The 20,634-nt window shown below is 34.6% G+C and overlaps 3 protein-coding genes and 1 non-coding gene across 5 annotated transcripts; all 4 read right to left on the bottom strand.

Annotated features, from left to right (window-relative positions):
* Nucleotides 1-309: 309 nt before the first annotated feature.
* On the bottom strand, nt 310-2,383 carry LOC125186852 (uncharacterized). Of its 2 annotated transcripts, XM_048083320.2 has the most exons (3): nt 2,195-2,383; nt 1,958-2,039; nt 310-1,398 (listed from the first exon to the last, which is right to left on the bottom strand). In XM_048083320.2, exon 3 carries the CDS (start codon nt 1,327-1,329, stop codon nt 505-507), a length of 825 nt encoding a protein of 274 aa, XP_047939277.1. In that variant the 5' UTR covers nt 1,330-1,398; nt 1,958-2,039; nt 2,195-2,383; the 3' UTR covers nt 310-504. The 2 variants fall into 2 exon arrangements, with proteins under 2 accessions (XP_047939277.1, XP_047939276.1); XM_048083319.2 differs by lacking the exon at nt 1,958-2,039 and having other exon boundaries at nt 2,195-2,381.
* Nucleotides 2,384-2,448: 65 nt separating this feature from the next.
* On the bottom strand, nt 2,449-2,521 carry TRNAE-CUC (transfer RNA glutamic acid (anticodon CUC)). The gene has a single exon. It is a non-coding gene; the product is annotated as a tRNA-Glu (tRNA).
* Nucleotides 2,522-4,950: 2,429 nt separating this feature from the next.
* LOC125186819 (endoglucanase 24-like) lies at nt 4,951-8,731 on the bottom strand. The gene is made up of 4 exons (XM_048083271.2): nt 8,250-8,731; nt 6,160-6,459; nt 5,909-6,070; nt 4,951-5,798 (listed from the first exon to the last, which is right to left on the bottom strand). Exons 1-4 carry the CDS (start codon nt 8,673-8,675, stop codon nt 5,187-5,189), a joined length of 1,500 nt encoding a protein of 499 aa, XP_047939228.1. The 5' UTR covers nt 8,676-8,731; the 3' UTR covers nt 4,951-5,186.
* A 3,959-nt stretch (nt 8,732-12,690) lies between these two features.
* LOC125189179 (zinc knuckle (CCHC-type) family protein) lies at nt 12,691-16,249 on the bottom strand. Its single transcript, XM_048086434.2, has 4 exons — nt 16,097-16,249; nt 14,474-14,684; nt 14,088-14,180; nt 12,691-13,556 (listed from the first exon to the last, which is right to left on the bottom strand). Exons 2-4 carry the CDS (start codon nt 14,608-14,610, stop codon nt 13,010-13,012), a joined length of 777 nt encoding a protein of 258 aa, XP_047942391.1. The 5' UTR covers nt 14,611-14,684; nt 16,097-16,249; the 3' UTR covers nt 12,691-13,009.
* Between the last annotated feature and the right edge of the window lie 4,385 nt (nt 16,250-20,634).

Here is a 20,634-nt window from a genome sequence, read left to right as displayed (position 1 = left end):
GTCCTAAGTGCAACATCTAATAACGAGCTCACAAACAATGAACGACATATTGTGTTGTTCACCGTGCATGTGATGTGAAGTTTAGTCTAAGTTAACGGTGCTCATGGATACTGCTCAAAAATGGTGAAGGACATATTGGTGCCTAATGTCACATATCTACTATATTAGAAATGATTTCAGCTCTTAAATGGAACTGGTCGATACAACAAACAAGACAGTGGATATTTGTAAGTAAAATCAGGTTGAATTTCCTTGTTTTCTCCAAACCCAATATCAGATTATACAAAAATAACCTATTGTAAATGGATGAAACAAGCAATCAACAGTAACCTATTATTGCCGATGAATAAACATTGCATAGATTGAATGCCTCAATCAAGTCTAGGCAAAAAAACATAGTTTCACCTTTAAAGGGTGGGCCAAATTCTACATCAATATGTCAAGAAAGATATAAGATTTACTTCCTAACTACAACAAAATAATAAACCTGAGTTGAGTAACTTGTCATGCCAATTCATCTTTGTCCGAACTAGGACTCGAATTTGGGCTCAACGAGAGGTCTGCAATTCCAGAAATGATGTCGTCGACTGACCCGTCCTGCAAGCCTATCCATGATTCAGAATCATCAAGAAAAGGAGGTGCTGGATTTCCAGCAAGAGCTTTATTCAGTTGTTTTACGATATCATTCTCTTCAGTTGTACTGTCGAAATCCCATATCACGAAAATGTCTTCAGTAGATTGCTGCAATTTTGATTCTTGGAAAACAAATTCCACCTCTGGAGCAGACAGTCCAAGGTCTTTCAAGTTTTCATCATATGTAGGAAGAAAAACTTCTTCAATCTTATGCTTTGACCAAAAAGGATCAGCATCAACATCCTCATCTTTGGAAATTCCATCACCGCTTGCTTCTGCAAGATCACTAGTCTCTGCAATACTAAGAGGAGTGGTCTCTAATTTGTGATCATTTCTACCTTGAGTAGAATGCATTTCCATCAGTTTGGACAGCCCTGGAACTGGTGTCTCATCTAAGTCATAAAGAAGAGACTGAAATTCACTACTGAGGTCGCTGCTAGTTCCCTCACTAACGGCTGCAATACCATTGACAGTTTTCCCCTCCGGGTTATCTACGACAGTACCAGGGTCCTCATCAAAAACGACATCCATATTGGCTTCTTCGGAAGAATCTTTACTCTTGTACGCAGAAGGATCATCTTGAACATTAAGAGCTGGAAACAATGCATCTCTAAGAGAATTCCAACCAGAATCAAGCATGTCTGGGTCTTTGCTCAAGCAAGAGTCTGCCCAGGCAACATCTTCAGGCGAATACATTACTCCAGGCAACAGAATGACAATTAATGAAGATTAACAATCTTCGTCAAACTACACCAACAGCAGCGGCTATGAATCAGAACACAAAATTAAGTTAGTGCCTTCTGTCATGACATATTTGCTTGCATATATAGGACACAAGAAACTCAATGAATTCAATCTTGATTTGAACAAAGAGAAAACTTCACCAACTAAGATGGTAGTAAACAGAGAAAAAACTATCCCATTTTTGTTAGAATATAAACAGGAAAAATCCCCAATTCAAGTTCAATTTACCAAAAAAAAAAACAGCTATCGCTTCACTAACAAATACCACATACGCCCTACTATTAGCCATAAGTAGTATTCACATTCATAAAAATCAACAACAAAGATTTACAAAGTTTACCTAAGAAGCATGAGTTTAAATGCATAAGTTATATTTTCAGAAAAGGAGACAGGGTCGCCAAGTCTACACACAGCCTTCAAATGCTGAATTCTATTTTCAGAAAAGGAGACTAAGCCACCATCCACACAGCCTAATAATTAAACTCGAACGCGATCAATACGGATCGTCTATTTAGAAATGCATCGATAATAAAAAAAAATGCCCATAGAGAACAACCCCACAATGCAAATCCCTTCTCACCAAATGATAAAATCTCCATTTTCGGCCAGCAAAAAACTTTAATTGCATCAACAATCACGCTATGCATAAGCCGATTACAGTGCTTCAATAACCAATAACAGCCGAAATCATTATCAGTGCTTCAATATGAATTTATGAAAACAAAATAAATGAATGAACAGGCAGCAGCAGCAAAAATTTAAACCACGAAATCATTCTCATAATTTCGGAAATCCGAATTCCCAAAAGATTCCATACCCTGTGATTGTAATTGAGCAGCTATCGCGGAGTAAATAAATTGTTCGAATCTTAGTTCAAAAGATTGAATTATTATTGTGATATGAGAACAGCGAAAGCAGAAGAAATTCGGGCCAGTAAAAAAAGAAATGAGATCACCCAGCTAAAACTAGGGTTGTTTATGACTTGGGCCGCGCGGTGTGCCGAGTAGTTTGCACACGACGTCGTACTGGTTGATTTATGTTTATACTGTATAAATTTTGAATAAAAGGGAATTCCGTTGCCGGGACTTGAACCCGGGTCTCTCGGGTGAGAGCCGAGTATCCTAACCAACTAGACTACAACGGATTCGTTCGATTAATTAGAACACCTTATAGACTTATAAGAAGATGGATATTAGGACTACTAGATAGACCAGACTAGTACTCCCCTCGTTCCAAAGAAGTAACTGAGACTGCTAAAGCGCAATATATGGAGTATAATCGAACCTATTAGCAAATCAGTTAGTCTACTAATCAGTTAAAACTGACCAATTAGCCATTAACTAATTTTAACTAATCTTAACCGAAATAAAATTTTAAAACTTATTTCATACCTCCTCCTTCCAAGATAAGCGAAGCACTTTATTCAATCATTTGAGCACAAGATTTAAGTAATTGATATTCTAAGAGTTAAAGTAGAAAGAGAGAGAAAAGCAGAGAATGTAGTGAGAATAAAAAAGGTGGATAATAAAGTAAGAAAGGAGATTTTTTATTAAAAAGGGAATTAACTCACTTACAGTGGAACATTCTAAAAAAGAATATGACTCTCTTATCTTGGAATGAAGTATAATAAAGCGGTTAAAACATAGTAGGTCCGACATAAACAATAGTAGTTGATGTGTCAAAGTTCAAATTTTAACACTAAATAATGATGTGTTTTGCGCCATTTGGGAGCATGTATTGAATAATATTACTACTTCAGAGATATATAATTCATATTTATTTTATGAATTTAATTCCTCTTCCATTGGATGGCATTAAAAGCCCATGATAGGACAGCCCAAGAGTCCAAGACTCACAAGCCCAATCTCTATATCTATAAATACAAGTGTTTTGCAAACGAGGATCTCTATCTAATACATAAGTGTTGATCCAACTTTTATCTCTTAACTTCTCAGTTCATTCTAAGAACTCGTTTAATAAAAAAGATGGGATATAAGAAGATATGTAAAGCAAGATAAGAAATACGGGTTTCATGTCAAGATATATGATTTTTTTTCGTTGTTGTTTGATTGAAAAGAAATAATCTAAATTTATACAGTATAGTATATAGTGGCTTAACTTGACAAATTGGTGGGTTACATAAACACGGTTAAAGTTATAATTTAGTAAGATTGATAGGCCCTTTGTCTTATATTGGACTTGAGTTGAGTTTAACTATAATATCAAACAATTAGAAATGTCTATATATAATTCTCTATTTTGATATTATTATATAATATTAAATAATTAGAAATGTTTATATATAATTCTCTATTTTGATATTATTAATACGTACCTTTTTTTTTCCTACAAGAGAATTAGATAATATAGATAAACATCCTAGTATTTATTAATTTCACTAAATGTTTAAGTGCACGATTCTCGTTTATCTATTTGCTCGAGCTATATGGTTGCCTATGAATGACACATCGAATAACACTAGTGGTGATTTCATTCCTATCACGACTGAATTCCTTTGATTGTGCAACTAAAGATTTAGATTCTCTTCAAACATTAGTACTTTATTGAACAGTAAGATTCTGCTCACATTTGATTTTATATAGTGGACGTCAAGTATTTGAACTCTCACTCTACCATCATTTTTTAAATGTTATGCACTAATTAAGTAAACTATATAAATTTTCAAAAGAGAATTCCACGTGCACGTCTTCTATCCTTAAATTGGAGGAAAAGAGTAATTAAGAATGAATTTTTGATGGGTTAGTGTGGTATGACCCGCCAAAGGAATAAAGACGGGTAGGGTCATGTCCCCATATATGTATTGAACCGATTTGGCGTATTCGGATCCGGGTAGGTGATATGTAATATCAGTGGACTACCCACCAACCAAATTTTGTCCCTATCAATTGCTATTTCATCACTATACTACTATAACTATAATGAAAAGTGGTCACGGGATATTAGCACTTTAGTACCACATTTATCAATTAAAAATATAGTACTACATATTAAATGGGATTATGAAATACGATGTTGAGAAGGAATTAGTGAGCACATCGTTGTTGATTATGACTTCATGTATGGAATTGGAGCAATTTATTTTTGATTAAAATGGTATTTTTATTCAAAGCATATAAGATATACTTATTCCGTCCATGATGTCAAGTTTTCTTTTTGTTTGTTCATAATTAAGTGTCTCCTCCACAGTTTATTGCTTTTATTGATAGACTTCATATTACACTCCACCAGCTTTTTATATCCACTTATTATTACATTTTAAACATAAGGAAGTCAGCAAGTCAATTTGTACCAATTTAACAAGAGATGACAAAACACTCATTCAGAAAAAGAAGAAAAAAAAGAATACTATAAAAGATTTGTTAGATAATACCATTGCTTGTATGAGAATTGTCCTTCATGACTAATGACTGCTGCATTTTTTATTTTTCTTGGTAAATGAATATTCGTTCATTTAAAAGAGAAAATAATAAAATGTATATTTAATATTTAGATAACTCGAATGAGCCTTTGAACAAAAAAGAGATAGAAACAATACAAATATCATTGCAAAGATAAAACCATAAAACATACCCCTAATTAAGGAGTCGTATTACTTTTGACATCAAAATGAAAGTTGAAAACTGACACAATGACTTATCTTGCAGCCATCACAACCTATAACCTTTTAGCCTTCTTCCTTCTTGCAATTTCTAGCAAGATGAGAGACTTTCTTTCACAGTTTTCGCTATCTCAATCCAACAAACACTTTCTGAAAATCTATATACAATTATCCTCCAAATCTCATCACCCTAACTACCAATATTAGGGTTGGCAGCAAAGTATGCAAGAGCACCAACAAATGGAGCATTGATATAAGTAGTTGGCTCGGACTTCTTATAGTCGACCCTATCATCGTCATACACATCATCCTCGCCCGGCCCCCCCACCACGGCCCCGACCAACGTGTTAGGGTTAGGATCGGATGAGTTAAAAAAGACCGAGCCCTCCTTGCAAGCGACCACCTGAGGGTGGTCCTTCTTGGAGGGGATAGAGGATCCGCGGTGGTGGATCCTCTTAGGGTAGGAGCTGCTATACCCAACCATATACGACATGCCTGTTGGATTTTCTCCTAAGATGTAGTTAACCTGCCTCTGTGCTACCTGCCTCAGCATTGAGGGGCTAATGCTGACTTCACCGCAGTTGACAGTTTGCGATGATCGCTCCAAGTAGTCTGCATACACGAGCGAGAGGAAGGAGATGGTGGTCGCGTGCTGTAGATTGCTTCCACCCGGGCGGTAGATGAGGCCTCCAGGGGTGAACTCTATGTGGAAGGAGGTCGCTTCTGGGACGAGTGTGCACATGAAGCTGTCTGCTGAGGCTCTGTATGACTGGAGTGAATACTTGCTGTTCTCCAAAACCTCCTGCATGAAAACAGAGTATTTCATCGTTTTCTTGACAGTTTTTCAACAAATATATGATCATTTTCTCGATGATTTAACTCGATAGACGACAACCATAAATAGATTTTTACCTTGGAAACGAGCACGTTTAGACCGGCATGCTTGTTGTCCCACCCGAATTCGTTAATGTTCTCATCAGCCCCTAGTGTTTTGCCATTGTTTTGCAAGTAACTGAGGTAAGTGTCATCATTTGATGCCCTTCCCAGCCAAGCTGCCCCCCATAGCAATTCATCCTATCCATTTGTTTACAAACAGCTTAATGAGATGGTCAAGATCAACTCTGCCAAATAAGCTTGTTTCATCAGTCAAAGTGGAAGCGTACCTGATATCCATCAAAATCACAGTAGAACGGGCACACCCCTTCTCTAATATTCGCATTATCGCTATAAGCCCCACGGTAGCTATCCGCGTAGTTAAAAACTCTGGCAGAGGTCCGTAGCAGAGTCTCAGCATATCCGGGGTCGGATGCTCGGAATGCCATGGAGGCTGCAGCTAGGGCTGCGGCTGTCTCCCCGGCGACGTCAGACGCCGGATTCGGAGCCTCAACGACGTACACTGTCCTAGGAGTGTCCATGTCCTCTGGCCTCTCCCAACAGTTGTGGTCAGCAATCGGATCCCCAACCTAAACATGATTCAAATTGAAATGTTTACCAATTTAAGAAGTAAAATATTGAAATAAAAGAAGTAATATCAATCTAAATGAATTGTAAGTAGTAGTAATTGGATTGTGCAGTTGATGTAGGATGGTGACACAAGAAAACTTCTGAAGATGGTAAAAGATAGTCTAGTTGGGAAAGTTGGTCAATAGATTTACTTATAAGTGGCAATACTAATACGAGATCATTTATTTCTCAACAAATACATTGACATTATAGTCAAGTGGTTTGGAGAACCAAACTTTTCCAAAAAAAAAAAGAAGCAATTTCAAACTTAGTCCATGATAAATACACATGTAAAGAAAAGTGAATGATAAATTCTAAATTAGTAGTAATAACTAACGAAAAAATTTATATACGACGATTTTCACATTATATGCTTTCGGCTAACAAATGTGACCCACTATTCGGCATATATTAAATTCAAATGGCGTAACACTTATGGAAAATAGAGCTTCTCTTGTTTTTTTTTTCAACTTTAATGCAATATTCGGTGCATTCACCATATTTTTTACCCAGCATGTTTTTCAAGCGGGCCCAGTAAGTGATGAGAGGCAGATAAACCATTCAACTATATATAGCAATATTAGGCTTGTCACCATTATCCATACCATATTGTTGGGGTGAATTGAATGCTAATTTATGTTTGTTTTGCTAGTGGGCATGTTCGACCAACAAAGTCGTAAATAAAATATTCGATCAATTTATTAACATTACAAGACACATATACTTATATTTCAATTTGCAATATGTATCGTATTTAATTTTCTATAAATGAAAAAAACAACATTATAGGAGTACTTAGAAAAGATACTAAGTAATTCTATTTAGGAACCGAAATGTAGATTATAACCACTACTAGGATTTGAAATATGAAAACTATCAGTCTAAAATACTTTGAAGTTATTAAATATTTAAAATGTCTTTAATATATTTATGTAGTATTAAATTTAATACATAAATATAAAATTAAAACACATTATTAAATCAAATCTCAGTTTTCTCTCACAGCCACACATATCTTCCCTTCACCCTACCTGACCTAATATGGCCCCGGGCAGCTCGGTCAGCTTTTATTACTTTATCTATTAATACATCCAACTGCTTTCAAATTAAATTTCCATCCACTCAAATTTGACTTCTAGTTTTAACTTCAAACTTAACCAATTACAATGTCGAAGTATGAATCTAATTTTTAGTCGTTTTATGATAAGAATTGTTCATTTGATGAATATACTTTGTCAATTGTAAATATTTTGACGTATTAGTCAACCAAAATTGAAATTACTATATGGTATTGCGTCAAAATCAACAAAAGTCACACATCAATTTAAAGAATGTTGCAATAAAACGACCAAAAATTGGCTATAACCTCTATATTGTTATTGGCGTTATGAAATAAACTGTATCACAGTTTAATGCAATGAATACAAAATTATTGAAAGTTTAGGCTCTAAACTACCAAATTAATCCTATAATATTGATGTTTGTTTCATTCCTTTTTCAGTTATGCATGGAAACAGGAAAAGGAAATTATGCTTAATTGTCGAATTATAGCTCTTAATCATGAATTATGATTTCATTTTAGCAATTCCGAATTTAATGCCAATCACTCAATTTGTCGATTTATAGCTCAGAGTCATGATTTCATTTCAGCTATATCTACACCAATTCCTATTCCAATTTCAAATGTAATGTGCGAAAATGAAAAATCGGAATTATTATAATCAACAACACAATATAATCATTTTGTTACCTGCACGAAAATTCGGTTAGGCTGCGCAACCGTCTTCAACAAATAATCGGTGGACCACCTGATCGCAGCCAGCGCGTTGCGGAGCTCCGGCGGCGGCATTCGGTCGCCGAACTCGATTACGCTCCAGGCGAGCATTGTGGTGGTGAAAGCCATGGGGAAATTGAACTTGACGTTGTCGCCGGCGTCGTAGTAGCCGCCGGTGAGGTCGGCGCCGACGGTCCAGCCGTCGCCGAGACCTGAGTGATCTCGCCACGTCAGGCGCTGATCCGGCGGAAGGTAGCCGGAGCGCTGCCCCTCGAAGAAGAGGATCGATTTGGACAATGCGTCGGCGTAGTCGTGGTAGCTCGCCGCGAAGAATGGGAATTGTGAGAGGAGAAGTAGCAGAATTGCGTAGCGCTGTTTCATGTTTGGGGATTTTTGCACCATTTTTTGGTGTTTTTAGAGAGAGAAAGAGAGAGGTGTGTAAACCTCCTCTGTTGTGTGGCGATGGAGTGAGAAGTGAGGAACGTGGAGTGTGTTGGTTATATACTTAAATTTTGTAGTAGGAGTATTATAAAAATAAATAAATAATTTAATTTTTTTTATCTATTTCTAATTTTTATACATAAATTAAAAATTCTAACTCTGATTATATTATACTACACGGGTTATGAAATTTAAAGTGTTTTATCTATAAAAGAAAATGAAGGGCATAAGCATAATAGAATAATTGATGAATATAGACCAATCCGTACACCTAAGTTGCATACATTATAATCTCATATCATAATCACACCCTAATGCAGACCAACCCGCATTTGTACCCTGCTCAATTATATAGTACTTGTATTATTCTAATTCAGTCTCCTTTATGCTATTCATCTATTAGACAATATAATCATGAGATATAGTATAGGATTGAATTGTAGAATTATTTTAGTTGAAAGGGATTAACTATGACTGAGTATCATATGATTATTCATCTATGATTGATCAATCTCATGATCCAAACACAATACTGTATATTTAATCTCGAGATATAATCTTGCAAACTGAACGACAATTTATCTTTTTATGTAAATAAAACAATTTCAAATCAACACAAAATGTTTTTGTTTGGTACCCACTCAAATAACCACAAAACTTGTCACAATCATTCTGTATTAGTGAGTGGCCTTGGTATATTAATTTGAAATGAATTAGTAGAATTTGCCAAATAAATTATTCCAAACACGTCGTATGCGCTGGGGTGTGTTCACGGGCGTTTGGATTTGGATAGGAAAGTGTGACTTATCTGAATTTCCGATTAATGTAAGACAAAATCATAAGTTCCATCACAAACATACCAAGTTCAGTTCGAATTTAAGCTTAATGGACTAATATATGTGAAATTTAGTAGTAGTATAGTTTATTTATCAAACATTTTATAAAGTCACTTGTGTGTAGTTAAATTTAATTCTTTTTTCATTTAGAAAAAAAATGTACTAGTAACTGAAAACAAGTAGGCGCCGACACGGCGGGTGGCGACAGTTAAAATTCACATGCAGCAAGAAATGTGAGTCTCATTACTGTACCTGTAAAGAGTAGGTTTTTGGCACTTTTTTATTTTCTGTGTAGGGTCCTGTTTCTTTGTTTTTTGTGTTTTCTTTTAATTTTGGTATAGTCTTAAATTGGTAGTAGTATAATTTTTTATTTAATTTTATGGGCTGCATTTAGTGTTACGACTCTTCAATTTAACATTTCGGCTTGTAACGTGACTAACGTCTCAATTAATTATTTTATTGTAAGACTTCGTGAAATAAACCACCGCTATGTTAAAGTTAGATTACTTGTTTACTAAAAGAAACTATGAATTGCAAAATAATTAGTGTTTGTTTGTTATTTTTCATGATCCAGTCACATACATATTCTAATTTTAGAAACGAAAATTGAATCGGTCTCAATTTTAGGTATGATTCCAGATTTCAATGAAAACAGACTAAACTTAACTGATGTCATGTCACAGATTATTACACAAATAAAAATACAAGAATTCAATCATTTTATAATGCCGAAAGGACATACAAATGAAAAGAAAAATTAATATAGAGCTAAGTGATCGAAACTATCAGAACCTCTAAACTAGTAGTAATAATTTATTTGGAATATATGTTTATGTTCTTTCTTTGGTATAATTTATCTTTATTTTATGAGTTAACAGATAACTAGTCATGGGATTTTACTATTAAAATTAATATGCAATCACGTTGATCAAAATTATCCGAAATCATCTTTAGTCTTTTATCAATTTGGTGTAGATGAAGAATCATTGTAGATAGGATCGGAGGACTACTATAATAATTTATTCGAATAATAGTAATTCAAATTTTAGTATGTACTGTATAGTGTTCGATCAATATTTGGTAAATTAAAGCCCGACAAATATTAACCAATATTTACAATGAGAAGGAAAAATGAGTCAGGTAATGCGATCTAGTATTATTTTTATTTTACTGATCATCTCATATTTGTATAATGTTAGAAATTCTCTCATGTATTGACTGTATTTAATTGGTACGGGAGAATTAATTATTTAACTAGGAGGAGGGGGAAAAGAGCCCCAATAATTAATTACTTATTGTTAGTAGTAGTACTACTACTACTTAGTATTTCTGTATGGTTAAGTGTTCATCATCACAAAATGTAAAAAAAAATAAAATAATAATAATAAAAATATTTGGCCAGCGAATGACATTTAATTATTTTACATAATTGATTTATACGATAGGCTTGTGGGTAGAGAAAAATATCGGCAATCAAGTTAGACTGAGAACAAAATCTAATTTAAGCGTATCAGTAATGTAATTCAAAATAGTTATCTTGATCTCGAGTCATTCATTTCTTTAGTCAAATTAATATTCACATAAAAACTTCAATAGTTAATTCTCAAATTTCTACTCGTGCCCAAACTAGAGAGGGAAAAAAAAAAGGAATAGAGAAATATGGGCGAGAGAGCGGGTTGATCGTAGAAATACAGTGAGAAAATGGATTCCTATTTTTTAGAGGCTAATATTAATATAATTTTAGTTATTAACAGTAAAAATACTGCTCTACTACTATAAAATATATTTGGAAAATCCTAGTGATGAGTGACCCTGACTCTTCTCGTATATGTTGAAAAAATGAACTGAGAAACGTATTTACATATTAATGTAAATTCAGCTGAAATCTGGAGTACTAAAGAAATAAGACTGCAATAAATAAATTGCTGAATATTTTTTTTCCAAAAATAGAGTAAAATTTATCTCTTCAAGAATGCAATTTTCTGAAATTGGGATAGGAAGCGTGACACAACTTCACCAACATGGGTTGAGAATATACATTTTAGAACATCGAATCGTATCATGAAAATTAGATTATTTTATCCATTAAATTTCGGCATGGAAATTATGGGATTGGTTGGCATTTACTGACAAAGGAGATAAATAGTAAGCTTTATATCCGGAAGTTGTGATGTTTTGCCTTGGGTACTGAAATTTTTGGCAGAGCATAACTTCTTCCAAGGGCAACCGTCTTACCCGCCACTAGCCCACTACCACAATATCATCATTTTCAACATTATTTTACTTTAACAAAATAAAAAATATTATTCTCTCAACCCAAATATTTACTCTGCTCAGGAAAAAAGTTAAATCAATAAAGTGTACTTAATATATTTACTCCATCCATCCTACAAATTCTATTTTGCCACTCCACAATAATAGTCTTATTTCATTTTTATCATAATTAGTAAATAAACTCCACATTCTATCAACTTATGTCATTCACATAACCCATTTTTTTCATAACACTTTTTTTTTACGTTTCTTAAAACTCGTGTCATAATCAAATAGAACTCCTATTGTAGGTCGTAGGACGAAGGGAGTAGAATATAACCAAATTAAAGCATTTTAAAAATAATACTCCATCCGTCCTCTAAAAATAAAAAAATCTCTCATTTTAATGCAATTTCTTTCTTTATAAAAAGATAAAACTAATTTTCCACTAACATACTTTACCAATTTAGAATTAAAACTCATGTCATGTCATTTCAAAAGTTCTCATTTTTAAGGGACGGAGGGAGTAATTCTAACATTATCGAACAGGTAAAAAATTAAAAATCAAAAAAGATTATTCATTTCATAAGATCTCACATTTTTCATACAATCCAATTCAAAAAATAAAATTTGTGAAAAAAAATGTAGTGAAAACACGTGGATTTAAAGATAAATAACCTATAAAAACATCTATAACAAATGAGTATCTTGTAAGCCATAACAAATGTAGTTGAAGTGGCAATTGTTGTTTAGAAAATCTAGGTATCATCGGGAGTAGTTTCTTGACGAGGACAATCTTATCTTAATGCGGCGTGTTTATTATCTAGGTAGTGAGTAGGTGGAGCAAGTGATAAGGAAACCAATCCCCAATCTTGTGCAGACCACTATTAAGACATGAAAACCAGTACTAAAACACTTTCCACCTTAAAATCCAAAGCTATTACAAGAAACAATGGGTTCCATAGACATGTGCTAAAAACAAGCCCAGGTAGTTTTCAAGTAACTGCTCACAGCTGCTAATAGGCACTACCTTTAACCTGGTCTATTAGGATGAACAAATACACCAATCGAGTTAAATAGCAAAGATTATCGAGTGCAACATCAACCTTACTCAAACAGAAATTGGAGGGGCGAGAGGGTAGAGGGGGAAACAACTAGGGGATCACTGCGCTATAGCACCTTGTGAAAACTGAGTCAATAATATCGTTAGTACCTTCTGGGAAATCGGTCCATGAACCTCCCGGATGGGCATTCAAATGCCAGGTGACCTCTTCCACCGCAGTTGTGGCAAATGGTCATCGCCATGCAATCTCTACTCATATGCCCCATCTGCTGACAGTTCCGACAAACTATGTCCCTGAATCCGCCTCCACCTCCGCCCATACCTCCACCTCCACGACCTCTCTCTTCGAGCATATTGGCCTTAGGGCAGTCTCTAGCTACATGTCCAGATATATTGCACATATTGCACACGGGCTCATTCTGACAATCACGTGCAAGATGGCCTGTTTTCCGACAGTTTTTGCAGGCCTTGTCGTTGGTACAGTCAACTGCCATGTGTCCTTGCTTGAAGCAATTATTGCACAGCCTCAAGTCACCAGGAGGCAACTGAGGAGCTGAGCAGTCTCTGGCACGGTGTCCTGCTTTCCCACAAGTGTGACAGATGCCTTCGTTTGGGCAATTCCCGGCCATATGACCAGGCTCCCGACAGTTCCAGCACAGAGATTTTGTGCTGCATTCTGATGCAATGTGCCTGATGCAAGTTTCACAGACGAAAGGTTAAAATACAAACCGAGAGACTTCATGGACCAAAGGCTAGATAAGTTTCATTTCGAATATACTGGAACAATTTATGAGTATAATATTAACCTAAAAAGGGCTAATAGGTAATAGGAGTATATTCAAGGACAGACAAAAATTTGCACATAAGTTTCATATTGGCGCCCTGATGATTGCCATCTGTAGCATTCAGACATGGGGAAATGCTTCCAGATTAAGTTGTAACTTCAATAAGCAAATATTAAATGACAACCCACCATGTCACAACATGTCCTAACAAAACTAGGCTGTTAATGGAATACTACATAAGCGACATAAAGCTTACCAAATTCCATGTTCTATGCAATAGACTGAGCCAGAAATTATTTTAAAAAACTGTATTAGGTGAAATGTATGCTGCATCAGTTGAGTCATTGGCTACTACTTTGTCTAAAGATATGTTGGTCATTCATGATCAGAACATAGTTGGATGAACCAAATTGATATCCATATCGAAGCAACTCACCCAGGAAGACCACAGTTGTGGCAAATGGCTACATTGGGGCATTCTCTAGCAAAGTGACCAGGTCTTTTGCAGTTTTTGCACAAACTGTTCTGACTGCAAAGAACACATCAAAACATTTTAGATCTTCCAATATTGAATTATTGATACAGACAAGAAAGATTGAAAAGAAAAATAAGATGAAGAAACACACAAGTAAAAAGGAAAAATAGATCAACGATAAATTCAAGAACACATTAATCAGATACACAGCAGCTAGAAACAGCATCACATCCACTTTGCTTTCACAAGAACCCTTACATGGAACGTGGACTACGTCTTCCTCCCCCAACCAAATACTAGCAGTGATGGAAAGTCACAAACATACAAAAGAATGAAGACCAAATAACCTGAAGCCCCGCCTTGTATCCCGCCTATATGGTGCATCACGATAGGAATAGCGTTGAGTTCGGATCTTACGATCCATCGGACTCCTGCTTCTGCTTCTGCTCCTGCTCCTGCTTCGGCTCCTGTTGTCTAAGCTCATTTCAAAACTACGCAAGCCAACACACCAACACCTACAAGCAAAATATCACCACCACCACAGCTGCTGCCTCCTCCCTGTCCACCACAACCACACACCGAACACCAAGTCAATGACCCCCAAATATTCTTTACTCATTCCTTCATGATTCAAACACCAGATTCCACACTACAAGTACAATTCTCAACACGAAATGCCACCACACATCAATAACAACCAGCACCGGTTACATTCTCAATATGGACATACTGTGTCATCTGCTATACCACAAGCATCTCTAACTAACACACCATCACAAGATAAAAGCTCAAAGCATCCTCACTTTAAGACACATCTTCCAATAATTTTAATAAATGAAGTACCTTTTCATTTCAATTACATTAATTCCCAACCATGAACCACCCTGTATGTGGGAGCAATCAAGTGTAAGAATTGAAGTTGAAAAGGAAGAAGGAAAAAACAAAAATGAGAGACTGGTCAATAAAATCCCAAAATCCATTCATTTTTTTGCAGGATGAATACAACAAGTCACCAAACTCTTCGTGCATCCATATCTCAAATACCATGGAGAATTATTTCTTCTTTTCTTCCATTTTTTTCATCTTTCCTTAACTGCAAAAGCCTTGAATCCTCACCCCTCAACTTATAATAACCAGGGAGAAAAAAATTGATAAATGTTTTCTAGTAACATAGTGAGGCACTAATGTTGAAATGAATGATGGGAATTAAGGCTTAACGGAGTTTTGAACTCTGCGTTAAACCACATATACACTGAAAGTCTTAAGAATAAAGTAGGGCAGGTTAATATACATGCAGGAACAGAAAGGGGTTTTTTGACAAATCAATTAAACCAGTCGCAAGTAGCAACTAATCTTTGTATTAAATGCTGATGATATGTGATTGCAATCAATTTTCGATCTGTTACTGCTTTCGTCAAGTCAAATTTCTGGTTTGTTTCTTGTTAGTTTGTCATACGTAATACTTTGCCATTGGGGGACAAAAATGCGAGAACATACCCCATTCCAAATCTATACAAAGCTTTACAGCAATCTTCTAACCTATCGGGTACCTCATATATTTTCTGTCAGCCGTACAAGTGACGCAGCTAAGCAGAACCCTAGGCGAAAAATAGACCACCAACATTCAGACGAGAAACTCAAAGAAATCAGCACCACATGACCCGAGACTAATCAAATCCGAAACCCTAACTGTTCTGTGGAGGTTTATTCAATAAAAATAAGCAAAAACTCCATCATAAATCTGAAAACCTAACTCTGGTTCGAGGAGCAACGAACAATCACCGAACGTAAAGAACAACGCGAATCAGACGGTACAAAAGCCAAAAAGCATTAGGAAACAAATCAGAAAAAATCACGACCTTTCCATCGGAGTAAATCAGTAATTCCAGATCGAAATCAAACGATACTCAGATGTAAACCCGATTAAATATTTGCGGTGCAGCTAGGGCACATAGAGGAGAGAGACAAACCTGCGGCAAGCTTGGACGGCGGTAAACGAGGCGAGCAATTGAACGTAGATCTGCTGCGGAAAGAGCTCGAGAGGAAGAAAACCAGATGAATGGGAAATTTATGACGCCGGGAACATTTTTTTATTTTTAAATTGGTCTTTTATTTTAACAATAAAATACAAATAGCCTTATCTTATATTTTAAATTACGTAATCTACCTATTGATCTAAATCTTTTACTAATTCCCAAATTAATCTTACAACTTATTAATGACTAATGTGTAACACAGTAACACTATGCATATCTCTTGTTCCATGGAGAATAAAAATAGTCGTACTAACGCCGAATTAAACATATGGGTTTAGGCGAATAAATGAACATAATTTTGGATTACCACGATAACTTTTATGCTATACTAGTGTTAACCCACGCGATTTAGAATATTTTTATACTATTATTTTGATATTATACTATAAATAAATAATATAAAATAAAATAAGTGACATTATCATTACATAAAATTAGAAAAATATAAAAGTATATACCAAGAATATAAACAAAATATTAGGAGACTATAATATAGTTGTAAAAAGATAAAATGACGAACTACAGAACAAATAAAACAATAATTTAAATATTAATAAAACTACACATTAGTAAATAGAATAATCATTCGTAAGTTATGAAAAAAATTAGTTTTTTTTATAAACAATCTTAAAATTACAATAATAAGAATAGCATAATAAAGAAAATAAAATAGTAAAACAAAAACCCAACAAAACACACATCATCTGAGCGTTGTAATTCTCTCCTCTGCATACTTTTAACCGAAACTATCGTTGATTCTTTACCTCAGCCTTATTTTGCTTCTTAATCTCCAAATTGATTATTTATGTATGTACACAAAAAATCTGATATTTTATGTCTTCATCTTCTTTGCCCCTTTCGTCATTTCGTTGATTTTGAGTTTTTTCTTTGCATGAAACATGTGGAAATAATAAAGTTGGCGAAGAACGTGCAATTTAATCTTCAAAACATTGTAGATAATCAGCTTCTGCGATTTCTTTATTTGAGGGAAAATAACTACTACTATTATAGCTAAGATGGAATATATTCAAACAAAACTAAAAAAAATAAAACAAACTAACATTAAGAAAATTTAAATATGAATTAAAAAGCACTCAAATAGAGAATGATCCTCAAAATAAGATTTAAAAGTGCTATTTTCTTTTCACCTTCTCTTACATGACCTTCTCACCACAGCTATACTGCCTCCGTCTCCATTAACCGTTGAAGAAAAGCTCTCATCGTTGATCGCTGGAGTTGAATCATTTGAGAAAGCATTTTTTAAATTTAACTAATGTTTGCACTGAAAAGATAATTTCACAATGAAAGAACATGTATTTATAGACAAAAACTAAAGGCTAATAATAATTTCTAAAATCTTTTAGATTCCACTACACATTATAGAAACAAAAAATGCATTTTCTAGGTAAACAATGATAATTAAAATGAATATTCATTTATGATTTAAAAAGTCAAGAAATGCATATATTGAAAACTCCTCATAAATCGATAAATTGAGTGATTTAGCTATACTATAATCACACTATAATTAGCGGTTACATATATGTTACATTATACTATTATGAATGGTATTAACATTGATTTGACCATAGATTTGAAAAGTCATCAAATTTAATATTTTCCCTACCCCATCGGCAGTTACATATGTTTAAATTATTATTTTATTAATTGCATTTACTTTAGAGAGTCATTATTTATAAATATAAATTCATGAAAATGTTTCGTAACATTTTATAACTATCACCCAAAACTTCTAAATATTCTAAACTATGCCCAAAACTCGGCTTTTATATTTTCCCTACCCCATCGGCAGTTACATATGTTTAAATTATTATTTTATTAATTGCATTTACTTTAGAGAGTCATTATTTATAAATATAAATTCATGAAAATGTTTTGTAACATTTTCTAACTATCACCCAAAACTTCTAAATATTCTAAACTATGCCCAAAACTCTGCTTTTATATTAGTATAGATATAGATTTATGCTGATTTTATAAATATACGCACCAACCTTTTCTCAGTTAGTTTTGTTTTTCTTCTTTTGCATTTTTATCTTTGAGAACTTTTTTATAATGTACTAATGTTTAATTTATTTGCTTATATTGTTTTATTTATATTTATTTTTCCTTAGTTTCTGTTTTTCATTATTTTGCATTTTTTACTTATTTGCTTTTTCCTTTTTCAAAATGTTACTCCTTCCGTCGGCGAATAGGAATCTCATTTCCTTTCGGCATGGGTTTTAAGAAATGTTAAGATAAGTGAGTGGAATAAAGTTAGTGGAATATGAGTCTCACTTGTATATATTAGTTTTAAATAATATGTGAGTGGAGGAAGTTAGTGGAATGTTGGGCCTCTTACCATTTATTGTAATTACAAATTGGGACTCCTATTCGCAGACATACTCAAAATAGAAAAACGGAACTCCTATTCATGGACAAAGGGAATACTATATATGAGTTTTTTTAGCATACATTAATTCAGAAATTTTCCATTAGCTTAAATGTTAATGAATTTAATTTTTAATGACTTTTGTATTCTCAATTAATCGACTATATTGAATTCAAAATTATGGTTTCTTACTAAAATATTTAATCGACACAACTACATTTTTTATTTATTATTTATTAAGTAAAAAATGTAAGAGACAAGACTTGCTAGAGTTTCAAATAAAATCATATCAAAAATTCTTAAGAATTAATATTGGATAACTGGAATGTTATCGACCATGTTAGACTATGTACTAATGACTCACCAGGTACTCGCACCCGATTTAGCCCATAAATCTAGTCCCGACATCCGTCTCTGATACATATTGGGTAGTTTCGATACTCGAGTCGGGTATCCCGAACCCAACGTTGTCGATATCTGACCCGAACATGTATTTTTTTATGATTTATATATTTTTATATTTAACATATTTAATTGTTAATAGTTAATAGTTAATAGTTAATAGTTAATGGAGTATGTGTATACGAGTACATAGTATATATAATATAAATGTGCTATGGGACCTGCTATACTGCATAATACTACTAGGAGTCGTTTGAATATGTAGAAAAATGTAGAAAAATGTGGATAAGCCCCCTTTTCCATGCTTATATTTGTGTTTGGTTACAATCTGAAATTGCAGCACGGACCCGGTAAATCCTTGCGACCCGGAAAGATTTCTAGTTTATTATCTATATTCAGTTAGGTAGTGAATACCTCTTCTCCAGAGGTATTAGGCGGCGCTCCCGATGCACCAATGTGGATTAAAAAATTTGAGACAAATTTATCCCTCTGAGCCCTACAATCATTATATGCATTTCTCTCTCCTCCCCTCCATTCATTCTTTCTTTCATAAGCTTTGAAGAAGTCTTGACTGCGGCTACATCTACGATTTTTCAGTGGAGGCGAAGAGATGGAAGACGACAACCCCCGACGACACCAGGTAACTCCCTCATCCTACCAATCTCCGATTGTTTGACGTTTTAAATTTTTTTGAAAATGCGACTAATTTTATTTAAAAAACAAACGCCCCATTTGTGGTGTGTTCCAATTTCTTGAATCCAATGTAGTCCCAATTTCGTTGTGCTCTACTGAATGTGTTAGGGTCGCAAAAATTATTGTGCAAGCTATTTTCAAATCATGATTTTCCAACCCATTTATCCCTAAATCGCCGAGGGATGTCTTACCCATGAATTGTTTCAAAAATTTCGATTGCTGCAGTGGGTTCAGGATCGACAATTGAGAATATATCAAATCTCGCATCATGATTTCAAATGTTTAGGTGTGTCATTATTAAGAGACAGGACCATTCTACAATTTGTATGCTTTGTTGTTCAAGTACACAATCATATTGACAAAGGGGTGATATTTTGTGTAATTTGTAAATTAGTTGAAAAAACTTAATTTGCTTTGTTCCTAACTTGTTATTCTATGAAGTACTGAAATTCAATATCATGTTTGCAGTTGAGGCGTCGTCGCATAGCATGTACTGAGTTATTGCTCATTTTAGAGGAAATCATGCGATCACATCAGATGAACATGCTTCTACTAAGTTTGGTTGTATCCCTCTTCATTCCACCCCGAAGGCAAAGACACGTTCGTCAGTTGAGGGGGAGATATGTGCTTGTTTCGAGAATTCCTGCTCAAATCAAGAACATGGATAGACTTACACGAGTTTCGGACCGAGATTGTTTTAACAACTTGCGCATGAATAGGAATACATTCGGTCGCTTGTGCCGAGTTCTCCGACAATACAGCGGCCTGACCGACTCACAGTACATAAAAGTGGAGGAACAAGTGGCTATGTTCTTATGCATCTTATCCCATCACAAGAAAACTAGAGTTATTGGGTATGATTTCACAAGATCCTCGCATACGGTGTCTCGTTATATGCATAACGTTCTAGGTGGTGTACTGCGACTCCACGAGATCTTATTTGTGCAGCCCGAACCTGTCCTGGATAATTGCACCGACCATCGTT

The sequence above is a fragment of the Salvia hispanica genome, chromosome 5, assembly GCF_029641045.1.
Source record: "Salvia hispanica isolate PSC_SH4W2 chromosome 5, Shi_PSC_v1, whole genome shotgun sequence".
Classification (NCBI taxonomy): Eukaryota; Viridiplantae; Streptophyta; class Magnoliopsida; order Lamiales; family Lamiaceae; genus Salvia; species Salvia hispanica.
Note: the sequence above shows the minus strand (reverse complement) of the source record. Positions and strands in the feature narration are given on the sequence as shown.

Excerpts from the sequence above, each read along its gene's own strand:
- LOC125186852 (XM_048083320.2), bottom strand. The coding sequence starts at position 1,329 with ATGTATTCGCCTGAAGATGTTGCCTGGGCAGACTCTTGCTTGAGCAAA.
- LOC125186819 (XM_048083271.2), bottom strand. The coding sequence starts at position 8,675 with ATGGTGCAAAAATCCCCAAACATGAAACAGCGCTACGCAATTCTGCTA. Across the intron at positions 6,071-6,159 it reads GTGATTTTGATGGATATCAG|GATGAATTGCTATGGGGGGC; the intron begins GTACGCTTCCAC and ends ACAAATGGATAG. Across the intron at positions 5,799-5,908 it reads TAAACGTGCTCGTTTCCAAG|GAGGTTTTGGAGAACAGCAA; the intron begins GTAAAAATCTAT and ends GTTTTCATGCAG.
- LOC125189179 (XM_048086434.2), bottom strand. The coding sequence starts at position 14,610 with ATGAGCTTAGACAACAGGAGCCGAAGCAGGAGCAGGAGCAGAAGCAGA. Across the intron at positions 14,181-14,473 it reads GATACAAGGCGGGGCTTCAG|TCAGAACAGTTTGTGCAAAA; the intron begins GTTATTTGGTCT and ends TGTTCTTTGCAG. Across the intron at positions 13,557-14,087 it reads CACAACTGTGGTCTTCCTGG|GCACATTGCATCAGAATGCA; the intron begins GTGAGTTGCTTC and ends AACTTGCATCAG.